This window comes from Sardina pilchardus, chromosome 24, assembly GCF_963854185.1.
Source record: "Sardina pilchardus chromosome 24, fSarPil1.1, whole genome shotgun sequence".
In the NCBI taxonomy this organism is placed as follows: Eukaryota; Metazoa; Chordata; class Actinopteri; order Clupeiformes; family Clupeidae; genus Sardina; species Sardina pilchardus.
Genome location: NC_085017.1, coordinates 9,211,932 through 9,229,498, shown reverse-complemented (window position 1 = coordinate 9,229,498; position 17,567 = coordinate 9,211,932). Strand labels below are relative to the sequence as shown.

At 43.4% G+C, this 17,567-nt stretch overlaps 2 protein-coding genes across 8 annotated transcripts in view; both read right to left on the bottom strand.

The window, feature by feature from the left end:
* The window catches only part of cnot3b (CCR4-NOT transcription complex, subunit 3b), a 15,858-nt gene extending 11,787 nt beyond the window's left edge, over positions 1–4,071 (bottom strand). For 3 of the 5 annotated variants that reach the window (XM_062529448.1, XM_062529451.1, XM_062529449.1), the window contains exons 1-6: positions 3,932–4,071; positions 2,543–2,609; positions 1,848–1,924; positions 850–924; positions 436–525; positions 27–155 (exon numbers count right to left, since the gene is read on the bottom strand). In XM_062529448.1, coding sequence (XP_062385432.1) covers positions 27–155; positions 436–525; positions 850–924; positions 1,848–1,924; positions 2,543–2,567 — 396 coding nt within the window. In that variant the 5' untranslated portion in view covers positions 2,568–2,609; positions 3,932–4,071. The remainder of the gene's footprint in view (positions 1–26; positions 156–435; positions 526–849; positions 925–1,847; positions 1,925–2,542; positions 2,610–3,931) is intronic. The other 2 variants (XM_062529450.1, XM_062529452.1) reach the window with 1 other exon arrangement.
* Positions 4,072–6,162: 2,091 nt separating this feature from the next.
* u2af2b (U2 small nuclear RNA auxiliary factor 2b) lies at positions 6,163–16,191 on the bottom strand. 3 transcript variants are annotated; one of them, XM_062528931.1, is made up of 13 exons: positions 15,699–16,191; positions 14,514–14,537; positions 13,854–13,986; positions 13,078–13,113; positions 12,052–12,155; positions 11,671–11,822; positions 11,171–11,287; positions 10,544–10,682; positions 9,891–9,970; positions 9,394–9,516; positions 8,756–8,842; positions 8,071–8,322; positions 6,163–7,137 (listed from the first exon to the last, which is right to left on the bottom strand). In XM_062528931.1, exons 1-13 carry the CDS (start codon positions 15,745–15,747, stop codon positions 7,003–7,005), a joined length of 1,431 nt encoding a protein of 476 aa, XP_062384915.1. In that variant the 5' UTR covers positions 15,748–16,191; the 3' UTR covers positions 6,163–7,002. The 3 variants fall into 3 exon arrangements, with proteins under 3 accessions (XP_062384915.1, XP_062384916.1, XP_062384917.1); XM_062528932.1 differs by having other exon boundaries at positions 9,891–9,967; XM_062528933.1 differs by lacking the exon at positions 13,078–13,113.
* Between the last annotated feature and the right edge of the window lie 1,376 nt (positions 16,192–17,567).

Sequence of the window (17,567 nt, the reverse complement as noted above, 5' to 3'; positions counted from 1 at the left end):
AGTCTGGTGGTCCACCAGGCGCTCACCGTAAGCCACTGGCCCACTTCCTCCTTCTCCTTCTGGGCAGGGTCCACCTTCAGCGCCAGGCCCAGGCCCTCTTTGGAGTACGCCTTCGTCTTGGTCTCCCGCTCCACTATCTTGAAGCGCTCCATTTGCTGAGGAGGAGACGGCGGCAGCACCATAAGAGTAAAGTGGGCAAAGATGCTGTTTGATTATTCAAACAGCCACACACTGGTATTTACTCATGCCAAGTTCATTATCATAGCTCTCTCTGCTCAACAGAGAGGATCGTCACCGTCACATAAGCATCAACATTTGACAGACAAAGAGATGGACAGAGAGTGAGAGAGAGAGAGAGATTGTATGTGTGTGTGTGCGTGTGCGTGTGCGTGTGTGTGTGTATGCGTGTGTATATGTGCACGCGTGTGTATTTACCGTTTCAATGAGCTTGCGGTTCTCCACTAGCTGCCGTTTGTCTTTGATCTCGTTGGAGGCCACCCAGGTCTTAATCTGGTCACGGAGCCTCTGCAGAACCAGGACAAAAGAGGAAAAGGAAAGCAAGACCGAGAGAGAGAGAGAGAGAGAGAGAGAGAGAGAGAGAGAGAGATAGGGAGAGAGAGAGAGAGAGGGAGGGAAAAGTGAAGAGACCTGCTTGTTCAACTCCATCCCGTGGAAACACGCCCTAAGCATTCGAGCATGTTGGCCACTCATACAGATAAGCCCACACGGCTTGGGTAGCAGTTGGTTTTCATGGCAACCCAAACGATCATAAACCTTGGAGTTCATTGACCTCTGTGAACTTGAAAGACAAGAGAAGCCATGTCCGACTCATATATCAAAACCTCTCACCTGTAACTTCTTGATCTCCTTCTTGAGGTCAGCTTCATATTTCTCTTTCTGATTTGCGTTTGCTGCATTGTGAAGCTGGTGAGGGTGGAAAAAAAGAGAAAGTTAGTGTCCATCACACACTTGTCCACACCTTTTGATAAGTAAAAATTGATGAACATCTAACACTGACTGCCACAATTACTTCAAGTTTATTTTATCAACCTCCATGTGCTTTGTTTATAATGCCTAAAAGTGGAGAGCACTGAATAAATTTAGCAATGGGCAAACAAGTAGCTTTATTCATTCAAACACCAAAAATACCCTAAATACATGACCCCATGCAACTTTCACATGTTTTCTGTGAATATGTATACGCTGTCCCTGTCCAAGCAAAACACTTCATCTATAAATGTCATTTTCAAGAAGGTGAAAAAAACTGTGGGTGAGCAATTTGCATAAACACAGAGTAAAGTCACAATGAAAGCGACGCCCACATAACTGCAATGCCGTCTACTTCAGTGCAATTGTTTTAAAGTTCAACATAAATTTCAGTAGTCCACAAAATATGCAGGGTACTGCACTCTCCAAGGAGAACGTTCACATAGATCCCCGTTTCTCAAGGTCACGCAGCACTGTAAGAACAACCGTAGAAAGATCGGTGCTACCTAGCTCGACTTGCTGCAGCCAGGCCACTATAGTGCTACACTCAGGATGGCATTTTTAAAATCACGCCGAAACGACTTTGTGACTTCGTGAAACGACGATCTATGTGAAAGATTGCCTTAAGTTTTTGCTTAAGATGAAATGACCAGTCCAAATCTTCACTCCCCCAATGGTCTACCTCCAATTTCCCACATATTCAAGGTTGTCATTATTCTAAGAGGTGCCATGGTTGGTTGGGTAACTATCCCATACTCCTGCTTTAATGTGGATCTCGATCAAATATAAGCCCTTTCTTGACAGGTTTTAAACAATAGTGTTTTGGTCTGATTCTAAAAAAAATATATAAAACAAACAACCAAAAGAACCTTCTGCCAGATGTCTTCGAACTGCTCCACTCCTTCCGCCACTTTTTTCAGACATCGATCTATTTCACCTGAAGGACAAACAGACAAGACAGGAGAGGAGAAAAAATGACATACATTAATACTGAAAAATAGCATCTAAATGGCTATCACTGGGACCTCCCAATCAGAGTCCACTCTGGCGTGGGCTGACCAGTACTGGGAAGTCTGTACGGACCAGTTGACTGACCAGTACTGGGAATTCTGTACGGACCAGTGGACTGACCAGTACAGGGAATTCTGTCCAGACCAGTACAGGGAATTCTTAAGGAGTTGGTATGCTCTTCTGTGCACATTTGCCTGCGTTGAAAAGGGCCGTCATTGACATGTGGTCACAATTGTTTGGAGGCACATGCCACCCCCACCGCACGCCACATGGATGATGCAATTCTCATCACACATGGCGTGCAGGACACAGACGCAGGACTATACCAGGCCAACTAGATTAAATAGGAGCTGGACACTATATAAAACACATGACATTCACACAGTGCAGTTATTTTAGGATTTAGTCCTTTAGCCCACGTTAATATAGGACAGGTCTACGTGTGGGAGGCTATGAGTAAGGGTTTAAGGACGTTATGCCTCCTAGTCCTCCCATGTTATTCAGCAGTAGACTTTGGAGATCATGGAAACTTTTTTTTTTTCACCTTGAAGTTTTCTCTTGTCCGCCATGGCTTCTGTACTAAGATGCTGTCTTCATGCCTTCTCTCACGTCTATGGGAAAGGTGTTGAGATTACTGCATAGGTGCATGACATTGCTAACACACACAATATGTTCACTTCATGATTATAAAACTAACCCAGTGTGACCACATCCTGTAAAACGGTCTCTGCTCTTATTATGTCTGCTATTTTAGACAGAACATCAGAATATAGTTCTATACAGTGCTCTGTAGTAAAGCATACATCATGTTCCAAATGTTCCACATGAAGTGCATGTCCCAACAGAGATGCCACAAACATAGATTCCAATTGCATTAGGCAATAGGACTGCTGATATCTATGACATGCAATGGCACTTCCAGTGAAATACAATTCCTGATTGCTTTTGGAGATTACTTTTTATGGGCAAACTAGTGAGAAAATCATGTCGCAAACAAAATGCCAACCTCCACCATGATATTCTTATCTTCCCAAGAGTCCAATTTCTCAGTGTTAACATTTTCACCAGTAAAAAGTTATTCTAAAACATCTGTTATATTATCATGGATGTGTAATCCCCAGCTGAAAAGGAGAAACGTTTTTGAATATGAATCTCATCAACAATTGCTTCACTCAAATAGTCCACATGAGTTTAATTATAATGACAGGCATAGGGAAAATAATATCAAATAAAAAATATTCCTGTCCAACATCACTTCATATTGCCCTGATGCCCCTACTACTCAACAAGGTCTGGAGGCTGAGAGATATCAGAGCATCTGTTGAACACAAGGGCAACTGCAATATAACCACTGCTTCCCCAGGGACCACAAAGTAAGGTCGCCGCTATAATCTGTGTGTTTTCTAACAATGGAATTTAAAACCCCAAATTAAAGAGGTACAGGCTTCAGGGTGTCACACAGAGAGGCAGCCCACACTGCCTGGCAGAAGTGTTGAACTGTCACAAACATTTTGACTGAAGTCACCTGTAAGTTAGTTTGCTAACGTGTCTGACAAAATACAAATAGTAAGCTACATGTGTATCGTATTAGCCTAAATATACATGTTAACAATAGTCATATCGTTAAAGAACAATTATTATGGTCGTATAAAGCGTGAACCGCTAAGCGATTACAAATTCCCAAATTATCCAGAATTGTTAAGTATGAATCCACGCCATGAAATAAGATGAATGCCACGTTCTTCTTTGAGATTAATGAACGCGGAATATTTTACACTTTTTATGTAGGCTAGTGTCTCACAGCCCGCTATCACTGCAAATAAAAGGCGACCGGCTGCCTGCCTGACTGGCTGCGGTCCACACTAAGAGTAGGAACAGGGAATTTGCAAGCGTGTGTATTCATCGCCGTTCCCTCGGGAAGTGGTCTTTTTACCTGGCTGGTCACGGGCTCTCCTCTTTTCTCTATTGCACCTCTTAGTCCGATATGAATGGGCTTGCCTTTGAAGGTATTTCTTTATTTTTTATATATCTACTTGCCAAACAATCACTCCGTGCATCCAAGATGGCTACCAGGAACACCTCCTCCGCGGCGGCGGTGATGGTCTGTAGGCCCGCCTCACTAAATTCCGATTGGACGTTCAGGGAAATGTTTTAACACTCACTGGAGGACACAGTCCGTCTGTCTGATGGCCCAGGTTGACAGCTTCCGTGGAGTTCGAATAGTGGTTGGTTTACTTTGAAAGGTGAAAGGGAAACCGGGAGCTTTTGGTCATGTTTTGGTGTGTAAATCTTCCAACGTGGTCATAAGTATGATTATTTTGTTGTTGTTGAAATTGAGTATATAAATACAAACAAAAAGAGCAACTAAGCACAACAGGCCAGTCTCGTCGGGATGGACACAGGTAACACATTTTGTGCAGTAATATTTTAGCACAAAAGTTCAGCCTAAAAGTGAAAATAACCAGAGCAATCACTCATGCTAACATGCTTGCAGTGGTCCAGTCAATGAATCAAAATGGTTCAAGTCAAAGGTGATGCTGTGGTAAAATAGACAGACAATCCATAAGATATAGTATGTGCTGTGTGGCACGGACCTAAAGTGTGTACTGATGTTTATGCCTATGAGACATATTCCAATAACTTTTAAATGCATTAAATAGCTATACGCAAAAGCTTATACGACAAAAAGATTTGCATTTTTAAATGGTAGCCTATTACATGGGCAAGAATTCATAGGTCTTGTCATGCCAGAAGTGAGTCTAAGGGTCTGTCAATTTCACCAATGATTGATATTTCAAAAGTGATATACATAGCATAGTCCCTTATATTGTATATCATATATCAGTACAATTGCAGATATTGCTATTAATATCAACATAGGAATAATACACAAACAACCTGCTGCCAATTATTTCCCAGCATTAATGCAAGCACACTCGATTCTGAATGACTGGAGCTTATCTTGTCCTTCTTGATAGATTTACTTATTTATTCTTGAGAAAAGTGAAATGTGTATCACATCTCTGTAGAATTTGCAATGAAAAAAGCCATTCGAAAAATGACACCACCATTTTGACATTAGTTGCTTTTACAATGTTCAACAGCAAATCAATCTTTTTCCAAGAAAAGTAAACACATACATAGAAAGTAATAACAAATGTGGATATAAGAACCAAGTATTCAGGCGTATATACATGACCGCTAGAGTTCTAGCTAACCATTCCCCTCATGCCTAGGCCTTCAAAATGCCCACTCACTCCAAATGCACAGTGATGTGACAAAACACAAAACACTAGGTCTTTCTAGGTGCCTTCTCGCGTCATTTGCCTTTGTTATATTGAAGTGAAATTATTTCCACAAGTGTCTGTTTTCTGTCTGTTTTTTTTCTTCACTAGAAAAAAAAGGAGGGCTGTGGTGAGGGACATCTTATCTTTTTAATGCCGTGTGCTCGCAGACAACAGACTAACAAAAACAAAAAGGAGATCAGTCCGATCAGATCCTCTGTTATGAATATGCGTATAGGCTGACAAGATGAATTCTGCAGTTACCTGGACTTGACTGTTGACTGGACTTGACTGTTAACTTACAGTAACAGCAGCCAAGTCGTCATGCCATGGCACGTGAGTGAAAAAAACAAAAACTTGAGAGCCCATGCCAGAGACCTGTCCAGAATAAAACTTCACAAGCCATATTCACTTTGTTTTTCAATTTTGTGATTGATCTCCATCTAAAAAGGAAAATCACAGAAACACTGGAAATCACTGGAAATAGTGTGTGTATAAGAAGAAAACGTCTAGGGGAAGGAAAGAAACCAAACCGCCTGGCGCACCTGGATGAGAATGGCTAATGCAACTGTGGAAAAGCAGCCTGTAACTTTATTGGCAGTGATATAGGCTTGTACAGTGTTTTGAGGGGGAGCAGGGGGGTTAAAGGTCAAGGAAGAGGGAACGCTGGAGAGGTGCAAGCGAGAGAAAAATGATCATTTGCTTCCAGTTCACGTTCTCCACACGAATGAGGGATCAAAGCAGATCACAACCACCTGTAAACTAGGTCTAAAAAAGCTTGAATCGGTTCAGGGCCTACAAGTCTGAACAACCTGAATCCAAATCCAGTGCCTGTTAATTTCCCTTTTCCCCGTTGAAAGGGCCAGACAGGCAAACCAGCTTGTGTTTCCAAGAGTTTTATTATGAAACATATGGGCTACACCGTAGTGGGGCGCACACACACACACACGCATATGTGCCCCCACACAGTCAGTGGAGGGGGCATCACCAGTATAGGCAGGTAGGCACTAATGCCCAAGAAAACAGACAATGCTAGCGACATCCAGAAAAAAAAACAACAATAAAAACCTAACAAATGTCAACAGAAAGTAGCTACTGATTTAGCTTTACAGCCAGATGGGGGAAATTATATGACAGAGAAAATGAGAGATAAAGGGGGGGGGGGGGGGGGGGGGGGGGGTAGAGATACATTGAGTGGCAGCTCTACTTCACATATAGGACCGAGACTGAGGATGTCACCCACTATTTCAGGACTGCTGCTTTCTTATGGTTTATGGAGAGGACCAGGTTAATGAACTACAACTGCAAAAAAAAAAATGTCTCGTAACGCCCCTGTTGTTTTGGTCAGGGAGCAAAAATGGCACTTCTCCCAGCCCAGAACCATTTAAAAATAGAAAACAAAATGAAAGATTTTTTTACCCTCTTGATACACAAGCACACGCATTCTTAAAATACAAACACAAAAACTAACCCACTCACATAGTCTTGAACCATATCTGGGTTACTATTACATATCCTCCTTTCTTTCCCACATAGCAACTTTCTTTTTTTTTTGTTGTTGTTTTTATAAGTAGAAAATCCCCACCCCTTTCCCACCCTCCCAAACCTCTTTGTATTTAATTCCTCCGTTTCTCTTCCTCCCTCCCTCACTCACTCCACCCCGCCATTTTATTTCTTCTCTTCTACCACCCCATCTCTCCTCCCTCCTTTTTCTCCGGTTCTACCAGAACTCTCGGCGATGGTAGGCGTCAGGGTCGCAGTACTTGGTCACCACCACTCGGTTGGCAAACTTCCTTCCCGTCAGTCCCTGCATGGCTTTCTGGGAGTCAAACAAGGTTGTGAACTCCACAAAGATCTGGAACAGAGAAAGAATGAAACTTGTTAGAAATATCTGGGTGTGTCTGGGTGTGTGTAGAAAGTTGAATCTCTAAATCTGCGAACAGTGAAGAGATAACTTGGTTCCTAAAATCATAGGAATCGTACCTTGCATACAGGTATCTGGGACACATCAGAACGAATTATACTACAAAAGATACATGGTCAGTCCCGGAGTTTTACGGAGCAGCTATTGTTTCTTAAAAGTGTAAATCCGGCAAAAATGGACCAAAGGAGGTTTCTCTGAATGAAAATACATCAAGGGGGTACACTACACACAAAGATAATCGGGCTGATTTTGCCCCGATTTCCCCCCTTCCGACCAAAGACAGACAACGGGCGATTATCTTAAGATTATCTTATGAGATTCTGTTGTAGTGTGTGGTGTGTTAAGAGTCAAAATTCTCCCAACAATAGCCTTTATGACACGACGGAAACCGTTCGGCGGTAATCGTAATCGTAAATATTTAACATGTTCAATGCTTGGGACTGGAAATCCTGTAGTGGGGTGTTCCGAGGGCAGCCGAGAAAGATTTTTTATCGTCATGTGTGGGTTCTCTCAAAGATAAAAGAATCGGTTGAGATTTATCAAATATTTATGTGTGTACCCCCTTTAAGCCGTGGAGACAGTATTTTTTGTTGATCAACCTCGTCATTAGCTTGCTCTGGGTCCCTACACATAAAACGAAGCACCAACGACTGTTAAGAACGCTGGCCAACTGGATTTACAAAGGAAAGATCCACGTCACATCATTGTCTTAAATGGATTTTCTTTCGAGGAGCTGGTAAAGGAAGAGTTGGTATGTCACTAGTCAAATGAACTGGACTTTGGGAGCCAAGAGTACTTGCATAGTGTGAATACGCCGTAAGAAGCATTCTCAGAAAGAAACGTGACACGGACACGACTCCTTACCTTCCCGGTGCCAGGCACCTCGAGACCATCAACGGGCCGCGGGATCTCGATGCTCTTGACCTGGCCGTACTTGCTGCACTCGTCCCGCACGTCCTCCAGGATCTCCTCGTACTCGTCGTCGTCCAGCAGCTCCTCGGGCGCCACCATGTTCATGAGGCAGAGCACCTCCGTGGGGATGCCGCCCATCTGGTTCACCGAGCTGTTCATCAGCCCCGGCACCTGCAGCGTCACCGGGGTCTGGTTCACACTCGTCTGCAGGAGGGAGAGACAGGCGATGGGAGATGGAGGCAGAGAGAAGGGCAGAGAAGGGGGTGTTATTTCGCATTTAAATTAGCATTTAGAAATAAAATAGCATTTAGCAATGTCGATTTGGTCTTAAAGATGACAGTTGAGGAGAGGAGTTGAGATTGAGATTGAGATTGATGTTCAGAGGAGGGGAGCTTGAGATTGAGAGGAGTCGAGATAGAGATTAAGAGGAGTGAGAGAGATTGAGAGGAGGGGAGTTGGGATTGATAGGAGGGTTTTTTGAACAGGAGGGTTGGGGAGGCTAGAGCTGTGAGGTGTGGTTGCTGATGCAAACCGAAGTGAAAAGTTTGCTGGGGTGAGATTCCCAGGGAAACAAGAGTGGTCAGTTTGTGAGGCATGAGTGTTGTAGAATAACAGTGATGGCGCATCGGAGTCTCACCAGGGTGGCATTCTTCGCTCCAACACTTGCCCTCTGCACCAGAAGCTTCTTGTCACCCAGCTGCATACCATTCAGACCAGCAATGGCCTACACACACACACACACACACACACACAAACACAAACAGATGAACATCACATGGATATATTAAGACCAGAAATAACCTATAACAAATCTTATCATGCACTGACCACTGGGTGAACTACTAGTTGCACCCTTAAACTCTGGTACAACCATGTCATTTTTCAATTTAGTACAGTACTTAACTTTACTCATGCATTAAGCTGGCACCTTAATCCAAAGTGATTTACAGATATAGACTGCAGGGACCAGTCTGCCAAATGGTGGTGAGGTGCCTTGCTCAAAGGCACAACAGGAATTGAACCCATGACTGTTTCTGATGTGTTGGGTGCATAACTATTTGGCTTGTATTCCAAGGCAATGCAGGAATAGGAGCAGGGAGGGCCTAGGGTTAGGCATGGGTTAAGGTTAGGGCTATGGGTAGGATTAAGTGCCTTTAAGTCAGCAGTGACAGCGCTGCCTGGAAGACGACGTTGGGGGCTTAAAACACCATCGAGCTGTCTTTGACGGGCGCAAATATGCACGGAGGAGTATGCCGTTTCCTTTAGAGGGCTCACCTGGTCGTTGACATTCACGTCGACATATTCACAGAAGGCGTATCCTTTCGAGAGGCCAGTGGCACTGTCCTTAACCAAGTTGAAAGCCTTCAGGGGCCCGAATGACGTCAGCAGCTCCTTAACCTGAGGTGGGACGATTGAATTAATACCACTCAAATGTACATTGGTCATTCTTCTGTTACCTTTATAAAAGACCTGTCCTATGCTAGATCAAGCTAAGAAGAAAATCAAATCAATTCAAATCAATCAAAGAAGAAAATACACAATAAAACAACAAACGGCTTTCAATTTCTGTTTGCTTAACAAACAATGATTCTGATATTCTCTGAATGATAGCAGTAGCTACTGGTCGGGCCTCTTTTTCAAAGAGCTCGGCTCAAATAGTGTTTCTTCGGCATCTTGCTCTTGCGCAATCTGAGAGGAGCAGAGTTAAGTAAACTCACAGAAATATGCATTTCAAATCCCCCCCTCCCCCCTTCCCCACAAACGTTACATACCTGGTCGTCATTCAGGTAGTTAGGCAGTCCGCCGATGAAAAGTTTGTGAGCCGAATCTGGCACCACCGTGGAAACAACTCCTTGACAAAAAGGAAGTCAGTTTTAATTGAAGGTCATTGGCTGGGCGGTCCAGCTTACACACAATGGATTACACAAGAACATACCGTAATTTCCCAACTATTAGCCGCGGCTTATACATTGGTTTTGCCAAATTCCTCAGCTATGAACACATGGGGGCAGTTAATATGGCATTAATATGGTTTTGTTTCTTTTAACTTGCATAAAACACTGTCCTGCGGCTTATACACAATACGGATAATACTCAGGAAATTACTGTATGCAGTGCATCCAATGGTATTGAGAAGTTGTTTGCATAGTATAGACTAACAGATGCAATTACACATGTTGTTCCAATAACAGCACAACAATGCTTTTATTACTATTCAACATGATAAAGTTTATATCAGTTTTGTTCTTTAGTTTTGTCCTGTTTTCCCCTTCTGGAAAACAGGGCTTACAGACTAGCCAAAGAGAAGTTCTGAAACGTTCTAAAACGTTCTAATCCCACAAACGTAGGAACAAGCCTTCCCCACGCTCAGTGCCAGCGCGTGTGGGCTCAGGCGTCGAGGGGGACGTTGAGGAGGGGCGTTTACCTGGCACGTAGACGCTGGGGTTCTCGCTCATGCCGGGCAGAGGCTGGTAGTCGTGCGGCCGGCGGATCTTCAGGCTCTGGCCCTGGAATATGATGCCGTCGAACGCCATGGCCTGGGTGGTCTCATCCACAGAGCGGAACTTTACAGAGAAGTGGAAGGGGGGGGGGGGGGGCATACATAAGACATACATATTTGATATGTTTGTATGTCAGTTAAGTTGGCATACACATTTCACATAAAAACAATACCTGTATGCTCCCAAGTGTGAGGGGTTGACTGTACATTAATGAAACCAAGACAGAAACTATAACGCAAATGGATGAATTTGAGCACAGCGTGCCACACACGTGGGTTGGGGAAAATGTATGTTTCGGTATACAATCTTGCAGCCAACAGAAGTCAGAATCAGCTTTATTGGCCAGGTTTGCGTAACAAACAAGGAATTTGACTCCGGTTAATCTTTGCACTCAAGTACAACACTCAACAATGACATAACAAAACAGTAAAAAAAAGAATAAGGGCCGTTAAGTGATGTGATCTGAAAAGGTTGGGGAAAATGTATGTTCGATATAAAATCTTGCAGCCAATAGAAGTGATCTGAAAAGGCATGTGTGTGGTCACACTCACCTCCAGGAAGGCAAAGTTCTTGTCCTGGTTGATCTGCACGGCGAGGACGGGGTTGCCAGGAGCCTGGGTCAGGCCTCCAAGGCGCATCTGGGCATTGAAGAAGTCCATCATGGACTCCTGGAGGAGAACAAAATAGACATCAGTCATGTGGTCTCTTTTAAAAAAAAAACCCACTTCACCCAACACTTCTTCATCACAAACCAAACCGCATCATTCCTGCATTCTACTTTACAGTGGACATAATTCCATCTGACTAATTCCTATCCCTAAACCAGTAGGCATTTCCTTCTGCTGGGATAGACAAATTAGAACACGGACAACCTCCTAATGAAAGGGGAATCTGTGAACAGCTAGAGGTACCCAGGTGGCGGCAGGACCGAGCCTCATCAACGAGCAGCTGTGGCAAATAAGCCATTCAACTGCGCAAACAAAAAACTCTGCACAACAAAACAGAAACAAAACATTCTATAAAAAAAAACCCTGGTCTCTCTGGGACCCACCTCTGTGATGCCAAAAGGTATGTTTCCCACATAGAGACGACGGGCCTGGCGGGTCATCTGGCTGCCCACCACTGGCACGGGGGTGGGGGTCACCGCCAGGCCATCAGGGGTCATGGTGGGCAGCAGGGCAGTAGCAGGGATCTGACCCGCAGCTGTGGAGAGATTAGGGTGTATGAGACAACAGAAACAACAACAACAACAACACATTGCATTTTATATAGCACTTTTAAAAGGCATCCAAAGCACTTTCCAATGCAAGTAAAACCTCACTGAGCAACTGGCCTTTCATTCACCTTTTCTTTTTAACATGCATTTTGACCACTGGCATTATAAGAAATCTTGGCTGGTGCCACTGAGACAGAGGGAGTGGGTAACACTGACCTTGCATGGCCTTGTACTGCATGGGTGTGATGTGCTCAAAGCCCGGAGGAGGAACATCCCAGTACTTCTTTACTTTCTTCTTCTTCTCCCGGTGGGGGGAACGGCTATGGGGTGGAAGAACAGATGAGTGACAGAGAAAGAGGGGAGAGAGAGGGGAGAGAGAGGGAGAGAGAGAGAGTGAGAGAGAGAGAAGGAAAAATGGAGTGATGGCAAAATGAAAGAGAGGAGTTTTGCACTGATAACAACGTCTAACTTCCTCACTGCTAAGTGCTAACGCACGGAAAACAATGTGGAGCAACTCTTTTGGTAAATGTAGCCATGATGGTTCTGTGTTGTAAAGAGGTCATTAAATTGGCCCATGTAAGACCGCATATAGACCATCGTCACAATGTTAGTTTGAATGTATAGCTCTGCAATAAAAATAGTACGGTCTGAGAGTCAGACTCTTTTTGAAAGTTTGAAGATCACTCGAATGGCCTGAAGTCACAATATGCTGACCTCTCAGGAAAAAAACAAACGTCTCACTCAGCAATGTAGGTAAATATTTTTTTGTATGCCCTCCCTTTTGCCAAGGCCACGGAATTGGCAGCTTTTGCAGCAAATAGCTGCAGAATGACAAGCCAAACAGCGTGTGACGTGGAAACTTCACTCCTGCCTAGCAGACCTCAGCAAAGCCAGGACAAAAGTCCCCGATCACTGGAAGTGGGTAACACCAGTTAGCATGTTAGCTACAGGCTAACTGGAATAAGCCATTTCCAGTGAATTATGCCAAGCTAGGAGTACTGGGATATTACACACACAAAAGAGAAGGCTATGTAATCATCTTATTTAAGCCTGGGGTCGTCGGCAAGTAATCTCATTTCCCAAAAGGTCGGGGTGTTAAAAAAAAAAAAAAAAGCCAGGAGGTTAGGTTAAGCCTCACTTGCCCTAACTGACAGACATATACATAATCCATTCACTCAAGATTTTAGACACTTCAGCACACAGTCACTGCCAGACAAAGACGGATGCCTCTGTGTCTTTTACCTGACGATGTCTTGGGGTGGGTTTTGAGGCTGAGTGCTGAAATGACAGTTAAGACAGGGTTTGGGTTTTACAAGGACAGTATAACTGGGAATTTACACCGCAAGGAAGACATAGGAAATAGTGAAACGTAAATTAATCAATTTGGACTGCCTCCGTCTTTAACGTGCCACAGCTATGTGTTTTTCTACGTGTAAAAATAAAAATGAAGCACAAAAGATATGTTTTCCTCTACTTTTAACGGCTGTAATATGCACATGCGGCGCCCCGGATGTAAACTGATATACCGACAGATGCCAGTTGTCAGACAGGCGACTGAATAATGGTTCAAAGACGGCTCTGGTGTAAATTCCCAGGAAGGAATGGCAGAGTCCCTAACATGACATGTAAGCACAGCAGTGTAATCTTTGCACACTACACTGTGGACTATGGAGAGGTGCCATGGGGTAAGCATGGAGCGCCTCTCAAACGCAGGCCAACTATTCATTCCTGGAATTAACCAATCCACAATTCATCTGCCATTTAAAAAGCCCACGCAACCCATTGAGTCTTAAGATATACAGTCACAGGCCTCACAGGCGAAAGCTAACTGGACCTCTGTGCATGCAGTAGGCAATGCAGATGGAGGAAGAGATAGTCTTTGGCTCTGGTTGCTGCCTTCTGGCAACCCCAACAGGTCTCAGTTAAGGAGATGGTGTTGCTGGGAGTTGCTGGGTGGGCCAGTAGTAAGTGGCCACACAGCTGTCAACGGCAGCGGGTCAAAGGTTACGAGGCCTCACCTGCGTCTGTGTCGGCGGTCTTTGCTGCCGCTGCGACGTTCCCGGCTTCTCCTCTCCCTGCTCCTCCTCTTCCTCTCTCGGCTGCGGCTGCGGGAGGAACTGCGACGGCGGTGCCGGTTCTCCTTGTCCCGCTCTGCCAGGGAGACAGCGACAGCGAGGGCGAGGGAGTGAGCGAGGAGGAGAGAGAGTGATACAGAGCAAGAGAAAGAGAGGGAGAGAGAGAGAGAGAGCGAGAGATAGAAAAGAAAGAATTACGGCAAGAGAGGCGAGAGCAAGGTGGAGAAAGCTCTCAGGTAGCTAGAGAATAAACCGGCTGATTATATTGCAGAGAGAAGCACAGGATCCCAGAAGATAAGAGAGGACCTATGCTGCAAAGAGGAGAAAAAAGAAGCGGAAATCGACACCCCACCCCCTACTGCAGGAGGAAAGTCCTGTGCCAACAGGACATGGCGCTTCACAAACCCAGACACTTGACAAAGCTGTATCCTTAAAGAGAAAGAGGATTTTAACCATTTAAGCTACTCTGTCACCCTGTGCAGCCCCAGAGAGAAAGATAGCAAGAGAGAGTGAAGAGAGAAGAGAAGAAAGGAGAGACAGCTAGAAAATGATGAAAAGAGAGAGCAAAAGAGATAGAGAGATAGAGGCCGCTGTTGTACCCACCAAGTGAATTCAGATTCTCAACACCTGCATGGAAGGAAACAAGAGAGTCGTCAACTTTCACAAACAGCATAAAAAAGGACCAGGCTTAGGACTGATACACACTACTGGACACAGCACATGCAAACTGAGCCCTAATCAGCTCAAGTCTAACATTAATCTGCTCAACTTAACAGCATGTACAAAAGTAACTATCCTCACTGCACATCACAAACTTTCCAGTAATATCAGCTTAGTTTACAGTTTGGCCTAAAACATGCATTTCCCCTCCTTTCAAAGGCACGCAAACATGCAGAATAAAAATGCATGTGTTAATTTGCCTTATAAAGGTAAGTCTCAACAGTAAGATATTTCACATACATGTTTATTAAACGGTCTTACAGCATGCGTTAGCTTACATGTGTTATATGTTTATCTTACATGTGTTATATGTATGACAAAGATAAACACAAACAGCTGAACCGAAGCATTATGTTCCCCTCAGTTCCACCACTATGACACATAATACGGTACCACCAATGCTACTTTGCAACTTTAAACGTGGCGTGACTAGTAATTAAGGGGATTTGTTTCCATGGCCATATTAAGGTGTAGTTAACAGTGGTGGACAAAAGCTCCAGCTCTAGTAGCTCTAGTAATAAATTGGTAGTTTGAACAAATATCTAAATAAAACATTCCGAGTACATGGGAATCTCAAAACATCACTTGAGCGATAACCAATACAATTGATCACTAATATCCAAAACTAAGGGGAACACATTCTTGTTGAGACAGCATAATATTAACGTTGCCGATATCATGTAAATGAAACGCTATGGACATTCGGTAGATAAATTACGTTGGTGTTAATGTCGAGGTTAATGGACGAAACCGTAATAACAATCCGAATGCTCATTTACATTATATTTGACTGTGCTCTTAAGGTACAATACCATATTACATTATTATTGCTTTTAATCGTAAACGATTGGCCAGATTAAGGTACATCACAAGGTAGCATAGCTATCAAAACAACGTTGTAGCGTTAGCTATTGCTAACACGGCTGTTGCTATTACTGCGAAAGTTAGCTAACAGAATAGGAAGTAAGTATCGGCGGCCGTAACAAGTGTTCCAAGACAGATGCTCTGCAATACACAAATTATTATTGTTAATAACCGCACACGCAAGGATCAAGTCATGACACTCACCTTGTTTGTTTTCAGTCAACTGTCTCTCGAATTCATCAAAGTCCGACATTTTGAATTATCAGTAGGAGATGAATGGACAGTCAGGCGGGCGGAATTAGCTTGCGCTAACCTCAATATAAATTCTATCCCAGCTGTTGCCCGCGTGTGACGGAAACTTGTTACAACAAAAGCTACAAACAGCTATGTTCGATTATATTAACGTTACAGTCCCAACGTAGTTAAGATCGGTCTCCGATGGCAAAAAATGACGAAGAGCTCACCGACGTGTCTGCAGTTAAATAAGCTATCCAGCTAGCAAATAAGCTAGCCAAGGCAGCTTGCACGTCTGCTTCATTGATACATCTCTTCTAATGCTGCAGAACGTTGCTTACACATATAATAGTCTCAATTTTCACTCTCGACAATGTTATAACCACTTATCTCTGTTTACTTTTAAAGCTTCCAAATCACACCAACTAGGCCTCAACCACCTTCGTCTCCATCCATTCGCTGTACGCGTTACCGGAAATGGAAACTCTTTTGACCTAGAGTATCAGCCAAGTTGAGCATTTGTAACAACGCCACCTACCTGTGTGGAATTCAAGTTGCATCTGAGGTTTTCCCCTACCAACCCTGACAAAATGTACATGTTTATTTACAGTGATGCCATAAAATATGTCATTGTATGCTTTTATGACAACTATCCAGGTATTGTTTTACAACCCAGAGATCATTTTATATTTACACTGTACCTCCCCTTATATGGTGACAGTGTAGGCCTGCATGCTTTAAAAATAAAAATAGGGAAATATTTCACAAATCACAGTTACCTAGTCAACAGCATTTCTAACCTACGTTTGTGAGACATTTCCAGCTGCACAACATTTTGACTTTTGTTAACACAAACATATCTGCTTCCTTACTCACCACAAACCAGAGGATCCGTTTCTGTTTGTCAAGTCTACCAAAAAAGGAGCAGTCACAGAATTTAGTAGAGAAATCGGAGAACTTTATTTACACATGCGAAGAGCATGACCACAACCAGCATAATACTCCTCACAGTCCCCGTTGAATGATGGGATGATGTTCCTGCTGAGAAACTGTCTCTCTCCAGTTTCTGGTGCACATTGCTAAGATGGGTAAGAAAAGGCAAAAAAAGCTACAAGAACGTATATCAGCAGTGTCCTACAAGGAACATACATGAATATACTAGCCAATATAGCAATCTCTATGCCTTGAATTTTCAAAAAAAAAAAAAAAAAAAGAGTACCACATGGTAGTCTTCCAATGCTGTTAGACAATGCCACTCAGATGTTGTGATACACTGAGAGTATCATGTATAACAAGGCTATGAGGGTGATGTACTATGACTGGCATTCAAAACTCGTTACCTGCCAAAGACGTTGGGTGAGGTATTCTCGCATAATAAAGAGCAGGATGTTCAACTGATGAAATCCTGAGTTCAACAGAAATCCGCACCAAAGGGCAACACAGAAACACTATTTGGTTCAGTTAAAGATAATAGTGTTTTTTTTCCTCCTACAGCAAATTGCAGTCTAGCTGAACAGGCCAGAAAGGTTTAACTCAATATCCTAAGGATAATAAAATTAAATGTAGAGATTCTACCTGTATATTTAATGCTACCAAAAAGACAGTTATACCCAAACAAAACATCTAGCATTACTGTTATGCCTCCTGAGTGTCTACTATTGCCAGTGTGGAGCTAAAGCTTTGGATCATCTTCATGAAGCCAAAAATCAATCTGAAATACAGCATATTTACATTATCATCGCAAGCATCTGTGCTCACGTCATTCCACCCTTGTTTTGACACAAATAATAATAATTAAAAAAAAGCTACCAAGGGCATGTCAAAATATCACATAACAAT